The 12,269-nt window shown below is 38.5% G+C and overlaps 1 protein-coding gene across 4 annotated transcripts in view; it reads left to right on the top strand.

Moving 5' to 3' along the window:
- Positions 1-12,269, top strand: part of LOC149311395 (adhesion G protein-coupled receptor B3) — a 640,955-nt gene that overhangs the window by 615,101 nt on the left and 13,585 nt on the right. For all 4 annotated transcript variants that reach the window (XM_089530992.1, XM_089530991.1, XM_089530988.1 and 1 more), the window contains one exon: positions 9,194-9,229. In XM_089530992.1, the coding sequence (XP_089387118.1) occupies positions 9,194-9,229 (36 nt within the window). The remainder of the gene's footprint in view (positions 1-9,193; positions 9,230-12,269) is intronic.

Below are 12,269 nucleotides of genomic sequence, written 5' to 3'. Positions count from 1 at the left end.
CAAATCATCTGTTCAAGTGCACTTTTAAATCTCTAAAATGGCAAAAGAGGATTCCCCTTTAATTTTGTAGAGAGGAAGGAAAATCTGCTCTAGGGTCTGGGACCTTGGATATCAAATTTAATCTCAGAGCAACATATAAACCTCTGATAATAAGGATTTGTATAAATGGAAACACGGGGAAAGGTTTTTACCATAATATCGTATCACTTTTCAATTATTGTTTGCAATGCCTCATGTGTCATGAGCACTGTCTTAGGGGTTTAATCAGGTAGCCGATTAGACTAAGGAACACAGTAGGCATCCATCCTGTTTTACTGAAGGAGATGGATTGCATTAGTCATTGGGTAGGAGCTGCATCTTTGTGCTGCTAACAGCTTAGTGCAGGTTGGTATACGGAAATTATCCTTCAGCGCTGTTCTATTTTCGTCCTCCAGTGAGCAGAGTTCAAAGTTGTTCTGGAATTATACAGAGAAAGCTCTACATGATTAGTTCAATGCCAAATTGACTCAAAATGAATTATTGCTGCAGTCCTCCTTCCCCTGTACTGTTTTCTTCTTCTTACTTCTCCCTGCCCCCCCCCCCAGCTTTTAGCGTATGTGGTTTTCAGCTTTAATGTGGGTTTTATCACTGTCATTTGACCAAGGAAATAGAAGAGATGGAGAAGTGTTATCAGGTCATCTTCTGTCAATGCAGTAATGTGAATAGATTGCATGTGCTCTCTCTCTTCCTCAATCCCACACTACCTGCCCAGCCAAATAATAAGTCTGTGGCCACTTTCTCTGTAACAGATCAACTAATTGTAATATTTTAATCTGATTTTCAACCTAGCTACTCTTTTCTTAATTTCATGCCATTATTCTTAATGAACAGCTTGGGCACTAACCACCCTAATAGATGCTAATGACTGTCATTAATTGGTGTTTACTCATGTCTAATGCTTCCTCCAGATTCAGACATGGATAGCTCTTTTACCTTTCTCTCTCTTTTTCTTTTTCAGTTCTATTTTATTAATTCAGCCATTCACTTAGGTATTTGTTTGTGTGTATGTATGTCTTGAGAGTCACCTTTCCCCAAAGACTCCAGCTCTTCCCTTTACTATTAGAGATGACTTGAGCTGTATGGTTGCCACTGATTTATTAAAATAAAACAAAATCCAAAACACACAAAAGAAAGATACTTTTATTGCCCAGCCAAAATGCACAAAACACATAATGCAAGCTTTCAAAGCTCCATTGGTTCCTTCATCCGTGGCTTCAAAAGAGTGCTTTATGTGTTTTGTGCACTTTGGCTGGCTAATAAAGGTATCACTCTTTTGTGGATTTTAGATTGGAGTTTTGCTGCATGGCCAGTGTGGCTACTCCCAAACATGTATACTGATTTATTGATTCATCATGCTTCGGGTGCTAATATTTCACTGACTCACTCATTCATTCATTTGCTTCATTCAAAACATGAAATCTCTAGTGCTTTCCAGGGCTTACACTGCAAGCTATATACTCTTTTGCTTTGTATGTAGGACATTGTAATAAAGATGAAAATAATAATTGGAAATATTTGGAAAATGGTAAAAATAAACAAACATATTTTTTGAGTGCTCAGAAACTAATGAGAAGACTCCTGGGCTGATGGTAATCTTTGCAGTTCAGGACTTATTTTGTGCAAAGTTCATACATGGTTGTTTTGCATGGAAAACAGCATTTCCTGTGTAGAAAATGCTGCTGCTGCTGCTGTTAGTGAAGAATTATCTCCCTGCACTGTAACATGTGAAGCAGTTCTGACTCCCAATATTAAACCACACATAATTGAATATGCAGTTCCTCTCTTTGCTAATGGACACATATCATTTGAACCAGCAACATGTACTACTGTTTCTTAACAGTGTCCAGTTGTTTCCGAGAACAACAGCTAATGGTGAAGGACGTTAGTAGTACATGTCAGCTTCACTGTGCCACCATCAAAGTGCATAGTATACTGTGAAAATAATGACACAAACAATAGATTCCTGAGTTATGTTGTTTTAAGCAAGTTCCACTTCTTTGGAAACAGAAGCTGGCATAAAGTACTGTAATCACTTTTGTGTACAATTTGAATATAACAGAGTTGCCAAACTCAGGTGCCAGACTGCCACCGTACACAAATGTTAAAGGGTTCCCAAATTTAAAGTGCATCAAAGAGTTGCTCCAGCATTCCTCTGACATATGACAATTATTTCAGTTCTCACAATACTGCCTCCCCTTAATAATTATTTTCCTTTTGAAAATATACCTAAACTATCACATCGCCAAAAATACACAACATTTTATTTGCAGTTGCTCTATATACTACTACTAATAATAATAATAATAATAATAAAGTGTGGTTCATCATTACCTGAATCATGCTCAGATTTGTATGCCCTTCCCACGTTTCTCCAGCATTCCCAGGAGGAGGAATTCAAAAGCTTTCATTTCCGTTGTCAACTAACTGCACTTTACCAAATGTTAAACTGTGTTTAATCTCATCTTGGGTTTATTAGAACAAGCCAACTCCATAAACAAAGGCTTGTAGTTCCTTAAGGCAAACTTAAAAACAGACTTAAAACTAATGACAAGTGGTCCCAATTCACAGATAACACTGTTAGTCAGTATGCTTCTAATTCCTTGTAGCCTGGAGCTAATAAATGAACCCAAAGCTCACCCAGATTTGCTCACATAATTTATGTTAGTCTAAATTTGTTGGCCTAAATCCACTTTAGTGCCCAATAGAAGAGATCCATTGAATCAATGGGTGAATGATAAGACTTATTCAGGGGTTAGAACTATATCACTATGTAGACATTGAACTGCAGTTTACAGTACTCCTCACCATTGTGTATTATGACTAGGGCTGCTACAAGTGGCAGTTCAACAACATCTGAAGGGCTGCATGATTCCAACCCCAGACTTAGTAAATTCTATTGATTCACTGAATCAATAGGGTCTCACATCTTAATTTATGCAAATACATTCAAAGAACACCCAGCTCACTCACCTCTATGGTCAGCCCTGCTTGTAGCTCTTTAGAATTTATTGTGAGTTGTTTTTAAGTGGATTCCTTAATACTTCTGCCTTCAGGTGGTAAAGTGAAGGAGCACTCAGTCTCCAGAGTTTGTTTTGGCTAATCATTTGATACAGTTCTTGCAATTACAATAATCATACTACCTTGGTCACATTATTTCCAACATCAAACTACTGTGGTCCATTTCCTAAGAAAATAGCTTTTTCCCCTATAAGGGAAAAAGACATGAGGCCATGTAAGGGTATTCCCTTCAGCAAATGTCTAACAACTGTTCCATTAGAGCAAGTCCCCTCACCATATCTTTCCAGACCCCTGCCTCCACAACCAAAACCAGAAATGACATCACATCCCTTCCAGATAGCCAAAATGTGACTTTGCAGCCAGTCACCAGCTGGACAAGAGCAAATATTGGAAGGTCCAGAATCATACCTCAAATGAGTGTGTTGACTTTTCCATTGTTTTCTTTTCATAGACAAGCTCATTGTCTCATCAAGTGCAACTCTGAGAGGCAAAGTGCATGGATTACACTTTGCTTTGTTGCAAAAATGAGTAGCTTCACGCTAGCTCATGTTGGGTTACAACTTGCAAAGTTTTGCCCTGGATAAGCTTTCCAAGTCACAGTTTCAAGAGACTGGTGCAGTTCAGCTGCTGCATTCTAGCCACGACCTTTATCTAAACATATTGCACTGCAGTGAAATTGGCGCAGTATGAAAGTTAACTCATTTTTACTGTAAAGATTAAGCAGACGCTGGAGTTTTGGGGGCACTTAAGCCTAATCGCACATTTCTCCACATACATCATGCAGTGCTACAGTACTTGTGTGTTGCACCTAAGCTGGCTGACTACAGAGAAGATTATGACCACTTTGTGTTCCATGTCCTGAAGCTCAGATTTCAGCTGACCACCTCTTTACCCTTGTAATTTAAGGACAGCTGTCACTAAAACAAATGTATTGTTGTGTAATGGTTCTGAAATGGCAATTTTAATGACCTACTTAACTGTTGAATCAGCTATTTCTTTCTGTGGTCATAGAGCCAGATTTGATGGGTTTGACATTCTGATTTTAGGATATTGTTGCCTCCTGTAAAATCACTGTCTGGTGAAATGATATTATTCCTCATGATCAATCCATTGTTTGGCTTTCTTTGCTTACTCTTCCCCCCACCACCTGAATTTGGTGGCATAATTGTTCTGGACTCTCTTTAAATATCCTCTATAGTCAATCAAAAAAGCTAAAACTCAGGCTTTGTTTTTCAGATGATCTCTTTAATAACTCTGTGACTCAAATCCAATGCATACCTACTTATCTGGGAGGACACCCTGCTGAACTTCACTAAACCTAATCAATGGGATTGCAATATTAAATTATATTCCTGTGAATACTTGCTTGAAAACAGTGGGGTAGTGAAGCAAGGGTTTGCAGAGGCAAACAACCAGGAGTATCATTCTCCTCACACACACACATGCACACACACAATCACGAGTGATGTTACAAGGGAACAACAATATCCTTGAATCATCTGCCACCCTGCTTAGAATTCCCTCTTAACTTAGCAATCGTCCTCACAGTAATGGAAGGGAGAAATGAATTTTCATGTCAAAAGTATATGATTGCATTCTATCCCTGTCTTTATGGCCAGGTCTTGAGAAGACAATTAAGACTTGTTAACTTTAGAAAAGGACAGCTTCTGGCGATAATGAAAACTGCTACAACTGATTTGTGGAAGTAGATCAACACAGCTGCCTGCCTTTTGGGGAGTGTAGCTAGAGGGACTGTCACAGAGAGAACCTGTGAACTTCAAAAATACTCCTCTGTAGCACTGCTTGAGCGTCAGTACAGCAGAATTCAGTGGGATTCACTGCCCAGTAAATAGGCATCAGGCTGTAAATTTCTGACTGTAGTGTAACAGGAGCTTAATTCCTGTTTGAATTGCTTCCAAGCACAACACTGAAATCAAGGAGATAGTACACAATTTTTTTAAAAAAAACTGATGTTATTTCCAACAATCCCGATTCAGTCAGGACTGCCATATTTTTCAAAGCTTTCCCCTTGCAATCACTCCATTTTTCAAAAGAACCATGTTGCTGTTGTGGTTGTTGAAATGCTGGGCCGGGATGCTCTTTGTCGATGTTCACAAGACGTGCCTGCAAACTCCCCATGTGTGTGAGAGACAGACAGAGACAGAGAGTCAGTCAAAAAATATAACTTTGGCTCCCATAAAAATTGAAATAAAAGCCAAGAAACTGTCAGCATTTTTGTGTCTTTTCCAATTCCCACCCACTTGTGCAAAAGCTAAAACTAATTGCCAAGCAGCTAGAGAGAAAACCTCATAATAGGTTAATCTTAGGGTCTCCATAGGTGAGAAATGTGGTTCAGTGGTTTGAGTGTTGAGTGTTCCAGGAGACTAGTGTTCAAATGCCCACTTGGCTGTGGAAACCAGCTGGGTGATCTCAGTCAAGTCAAGTCACACACTCTCAGCCTCAGGGGAGGGCAAAGGCATGCCCCACTGAACAAATCTTGCCAAGAAAATGCCATGATAGGTTCACCTTATGATCTGTATAGATAAAAAATGACTGGAAGGCATAGAACACCACCAGCAGCCCAGCTTTACTGTTGTTTGCTAGGTGTTTATAATCTACTCGTAGACCTTTATTTCTACCTCTGGCCAAAGCTAGGACTCAAGGTTGCTTATATGACATAAAGAAATTAATCAGCTAAACACATACCAAATGGTTTGTTGAAAATGGTGTTAAACTGTGTATAGATTCATTTCTGTCATTCAGAAAAAGTTAGGTGGGGATATAGTTGAGCTTTGCAGAGGTAGAGATAGAACCTAGAAGTAACTAGTTACAAATAACACATTGTTTATAGTTAGTTCTTCAACACCAGAGGTAGTAAACCTCTGCATATCCATTGTTTGGGAGCAAAAAATAAAGGGTTTCCTGTCTCCATTTGGTTGACCAACATGTAAAGAGAATGATTGACTAAATAGTTCTTTTCTCGGATCCAACATGTCTCTTCTTATATTCTTAATTCCTCTTTCGACTCGTGAAGATACAGCTACATTGTTTTACAATTGTAACAGAATGACAGATAGTGTTACTCCTGGAATAGATTCTTAACTTCAAAAGTTATTGTTACAGTTACAGTTCCTATTATGCTCCCATTCTCCAAAGTTACTAAAATTATTACATATTAATTACTTCATACTATTTGATTGCAGCAGCATGAGGAACATAATGAAGCCGTACCTGAACTATGTGACATTCCATTTCTGCTGTTTAGCAAGGCCACACACTCTTATTTATAAAAAACAAATTACAAAGTTGAAAATAAGGGGTTGTGTGGCCTTACCAAACAGTAGAAATGGAGTAGTTTCATTATGTTCCTAATGGCTGTGCATTCAGGTAGTATGGAGTAACTAACAAGTGACAATTTTAATAACTTTGGAGAATGAGAACTATAAGAGGACCTGTGTGTTTGAACCTGTTAAAACTATGTTAAAATATTTAGTAAAAATAATTTTCCTAACACTTTTTGAAAGTAGGGATTTTCGCAAGAAGGGTGTTTTTTGGAGAAGAAGACTAAAAGTATTCATTGGTAAGTGAAAGATGAATCTGTTCTAGGCTGCTGCCACACTGCAGAATTAATGCTGGTTGGCACCATTTTAACTGTCATGATTCAATCCTATGGAATCCCGGGATTTGTAGTTTTGTTGTGGCACCAGAGCTCTCTGATGGAGAAGGTGAAATATCTCACAAAACTATAAATCCCATAATTGCATCGCATTGAGCCATGGCAGTTAAGGTGTTCATTAATTTTGCACTGTAGCTGCAGCCCTAGTTTCAGTCTAATCTTTCAAGAAGCTACTCCGAGCCCTGTTTTGAAGATGGGCTCCACACCTTGGAACACTCCTTTAAACTTCAGATTTAAAAACTGAGCAGATCACCATAATAACTGTGGCTGAGGACAGCATCTGTCTGGGGGAAAGTTACTTGAACAAGAAAAATGAAGAGAGGGCTTCACCATGTGGAAGCAGTTCAAGAATGTTGTGTTTTCTTTCATTGTCATTTGCTGCCAAGAGAAAAGGGATTAGTGCTTATGGTGCTTTGCAGAAGTGTTCACACACACACAAGCACTTGCCTTTGGCACATTTTGTTGTTTTACAGCCCAGAAGTGAAATGAATTTAGCTGATATTGCTACCACCCAAGGTGCACAAGATGCTGGACACTGTGAAGGGGCAAAATATTTACACGGTGGCATAAAATTAAGTGTAGTGTATCTTTGCACACCAAGTGCTAACAATGCAATTTAAATCTGGCTCAATTCTAGGTAGAAACATAACAAAATGGGAGAAAGTCAAAGCAAGGGGTGGACACATCTGCAAGGTGCTGTGATTTCAACAGAGAGGTGCTAAAGCTATTATTCTGTGAAATCTGCTTTTTTGATCCAAATTATGTTTTGGAAAGATTGCAACTATTCAGCAGGGAAGAAAATGCTCTCCACATATGCTCAAATGCACTTTATGTGGCCCACTCTTTGCTTATTTAACTATTGTTTCTGTTTATAAATGCTGTGCTACAGATCTACTTGCTACACAAACTGCCTCAGGGGCCTCTATATGGGATTAAAATGTCTAAATAAATAAATGAAACCTTGCCAGGGAAGGAATGTTTTTCCAGAGTGCCTGTGTTTGTTTAAAAATGTCCAAGATATTTTGGAAAGATACCCTTCATGGGTGCAATCTGAGCAATGGGCCTACTTATTTTGTCCTCAAGGTTATCTCCTGGCACAAATTTCTTTCTAATATCTCCACTCCAGCTTTGTGGTGTGTTGTTTTCACCAAAGAAATAGCTGTGCCTTGGTGTTTATCAGTTTTAAAATGGATCAGTGTACTCTACATGGTATAAATGCAAAATTATGTGCACAGAATACTTGCTGCTACAGGAGCACTTTTCTTGCTGCTTTGGTTACCATTTGCTCACATGAACATTTAGGTCCCTCAATATAATTATGGGGAATTTGTTCTGAGCACACAATTGTCTCCCAAATCATTTGGATTCCAGGCAGTCTTATAGCCCTGCACACCCATGCACATAAATCTTAGGATGCATCTGCACTGCAGAAATAATCCAATGTCTATTTTTAAAAAGGCCTGGCTAAGATATATTCTGTACTGCAGAAATAATGCAGTTTGACACTGCTTTAATTGCCATGACTCAATGCTATGGAATTCTGGGATTTGTACTTTTGTGAGATATTAGCTTTCTCTAAATGCATCTGAGGAAGTAGACTGAAGTCAACAAAAGTTCATGTTAGTCTCAAAGGTGCTACAAGATCTCTCTACATACTTAGCTTTCTCTGTCTGACAGCTCTGGTGCCAAAACAAACTACAAATTCCATAGCATCTAGTCATGACAGTTAAACTGGATTATTTCTGCAGTGCAGATGCAGCCTTAGATTGGTGTCTCTCAAAATATGCTTTGAAATCTCCACATGAGTCATGTTTTGGGAAGCGAATGGTTTCTTGTCAGAAGATAACCAGTACTATTGGTGTCCACAATGAGCAGTTTTACATGGCTGGCTTAATTTGGAAACTGCCTCGCTTCATAGTAAGACAGGTGGAAAATACTTATGTATTTTTTATACTACCTCTGAAAATCACCTATGATCCAAAAGCATGTCTGAAACTTTCTGAAACTGAGGTTCAGAAGGATCAACACAAGGTGACGGCAAAAGCCTTGTAAATCCATGCTAAATTTTCCATTTTGTCCATTTTGTCAAATTTTGAACACTCATTTTATAGAGGTGAGAGTTGTTATTTTGTTTTTGTTATTCTGTTGTTGTTTTTCTCAGACCACTGTACAGTGGGCAAATAGATGGTTCCACTAAACACTGGATAGGATTTAGATCTATCTACCATTAGGGTAAATCAATTTAAATCATTAGGATCTAAATAACATGACAAAAGTCTGGATTCCTCCCCCCCCCCCCCCCCGGCGTTGTTTCACCAAAGTTTAAACTAAAAATATTTTGGAAGCTGTAACTCTTTTATTGTATTGGTACAGAGATGAAAAATATGTACTGTTTCTTCATGTGCAATCATCAAGCTAATACACAATTGTGTTTTTGTTTTTTCTCCCAATGCTTAATAGAGAAGAAAATCACGTTACTCTGACCTCGACTTTGAAGTAAGTGCTCCTGTATCATTTCTACCTACTTTTACTTGTACTTAACTTAAAGCAATGTCAGTGTAAAGAAGTCTGTAAAATACTTTTAAGACAACTTTTATATAATGTAAAGGACACTGCAGCTATGTGTTAAAGTTTATACTGTGTATGTATTGCCAAATTTGTACCATTTAAACATTGCTTTAAATACGCCTTTTTTCAAATGTAGATACTTTTGAAAACTTTTAGTGAGACACACAGAGAGAGAGAGAGAGATACACAGAGACAGGCAGCACACACACAAACAGCATACATATCCAGGGCTTTACTTCCTCTCAAAGTCCATTTCTTCTCTCTCCACAGCTGCAAACTTCCCATTCCTCCAGACAGAATCATATGGTTATTCTGGGCTCCTACTTTTCTTACAGCTTCCCTTGTGGGGAAGGGAGAATACTAATGCTCATTTACATATGATAATCCATTTAAATTAAAGCCAGCATGGTGTAGTGGTTTGAGTGCTGCCCTTATCACACTAGACGAATCCGACACAGAAATGGGATTTAAAAGTAGAAAAAACCCACAAATGCGGGATTTTCCAGATGACATTTCTTCCAAACAGCAATGACACAAAAATAAAGCGAACAAAAAGTCAACAAAAATGACACGTTTCGGTCGACTTTCCATTTGCTTTACTTTCACGTGCTCTTTGGCACAAACCCTTCTGAAAAACATTCTGCATTTATGTTTCTTTGTTTTTTTCTATTTTTAAAATCCTGTTTCTGCATGGGATTTGTCTAGTGTGATAAGGTCCTATGACTGTGGGAGACCAGGATTCAAATTCTTGCTTGGCCTTGGAAACCCACTGTGTGGCTTTGACCAAGTCAAAATCTCTCTAAGTCTAAGAGGAAGGCAATGGTAAACACCTTCTGAAAAATCTTGCCAAGAAACCTCCATGATAGATTGCCTTAAGGTTAGAAATGAATTGAAGGTATATAACAACAACAATCCACTTAAACTTGGACAGTGAGATAAAGGAAACCCATCAATCAGCAGTTAAGTCAACCAACCAGGTCAATCTAAAACAGTGATTCCCAAACTGTGGTCCTCCAGGTGTTTTGGACTTCACTCTCAGAGGCCAATTCTTAGCCAATAGTCTGGGATTCTGGGAGCTGAAGTTCAAAACACCTGGGAGGCCAGAGTTTGGGAATCACTGATCTGAAGCCTACCATGCTTTACTTCTGCTGCTTAGGACAATGATCAGGCATTATCATCTATTGTCATAAATTTAAGGTTATGGTCTGAAACTGTTGGCCATCCTTTCCCAACCAGATATGTCAGATTAACCCTTTGGTCACTCCAAAGCACAATAGACACCTAATGTGAGTTCTGGGCCTGATAGGGGTTGCAGTTCAGCATATTTGGAGATCCCTGGTTGGAAAAGCAGCAGTATACTACAGATACTTTTGGAGAGATCAGTGGGTGGGTGGTGATGCTATTCCTAGGGCTATCTGAGTTCTGGAACTACAGGGGCATGCAATGATATTAGGCACCGGAACACCATTGTAAATGTAACAGGAGATGATCAGGACTGCAGCTGGTTTAGGTAATAATGTATGGATATATGTTCCTATGAAGATATGATATATACAACTTAGGTCCAGGTTATTTGTAATAATGTAATAAAATTTATTCGGTCATTGACCAGTATAAAAACAAAATCACACGAGCAACATATCAATATAACAATAACAAATTAAAATATAAACTGATAGTAGACTGTACATGTACAGTATCAAACAGTTCTTTCTACACGGTAATAAAATGACCATTTGACAGTTGAGGGCACAGTTTACAAGCAATATAACAGAATTTAGCCACCTTAAGGGATACTGTAGAATCATTGTTGTCCAATAGAAGGCGTAAATAAAAGGAGTCAGTTTTGCCTGGGAATTTACTCAGTAGTGGGCTAATCAGTTGGTGACGAATGTCTCTATAGAACTGACAATAAAGGAAAACATGCTCATTGGTTTCAACAGTGCCTGAGCCACATGGGCAAAAACGGATTTCAAAAGGTGTTTTTTTAAATCTACCTTCGAACATGGCCGTGGGCAACACATTGAAACGTGCCAGAGTTAGAGCCCTTCTAAACTTCGGGAGGGTAACATGGAACAGATATGGAGCTGGGGAGGGGACCAAAACTTGAGCACTGAACATGACATATCCAGGTTATTTGAAGAACCGTATCTCCCTATATGAGCCAGCCAGAACATTACAATCATTGGGAGAAGGCTTTCTCTAAATCCCGCCACCATCCCAGGCTCACTTGGTGAGGACACAGGAGAGAGCCTTCTCTGTGGCTGCTCCCACCCTCTGGAACTCCCTTCCACATGAGGCTAGAATGGCCCCCTCCCTGCTTGCCTTTTGATGGCACGCTAAGATGTTTTTATTTAAGCAAGTTTTTAAAACATAAGCATGCCATGGTGGTTTTTATATTGAGCATGTGTATTTGTTATGCCTTTTAACTTCTGTATATTTTTAATGTACTTTCATATTGCTTTTAGATGATTTTGATGTTTTAAATTCTATTGTAATTTTTTTTTTAATCTGTGATACCCCTTTGGGGAGAAAGGCAGCATATAAATGAAAATAATAATAACAACAACAACAGCAACAATAGGTTGCCTTAAATTGAATCAGACAATTGGTCCCTCAGATCCAGGGCCCTGACTGGCAGCAGTTCTCCATGATCTCAGCCCTGATAAAAAGCCTTTTTGGCTGTAGATGTCAAGGGCATCTGAAACCTAGTATATGAAAATTGTGTATTCTTTCACTCAACTGTGATCTTGCCTCCATAATGCAGTCTTCTGGAGTGCCAAAGATTTGGTTTTGGGGAATATCAGATTTTATTTTTAATCAAATTTTATATTAAATTTTACAGGGTAATTTATTTTCAGAAAACATATGCTTTTAAGATTATATGTTAGGAATCTTGCTCCTTTAGATATTTTGGCTTTAAAAACTCATAGCATAGCCAATGGTAAAATCTGTGGGAGCTATACTC

Source organism: Sceloporus occidentalis, unplaced genomic scaffold (genome assembly GCF_023333645.1).
Source record: "Sceloporus occidentalis isolate IW3139 unplaced genomic scaffold, rSceOcc1.0.p SCAF_6, whole genome shotgun sequence".
Lineage (NCBI taxonomy): Eukaryota > Metazoa > Chordata > Lepidosauria > Squamata > Phrynosomatidae > Sceloporus > Sceloporus occidentalis.
This window is presented reverse-complemented; position numbering and strand designations above follow the sequence as displayed.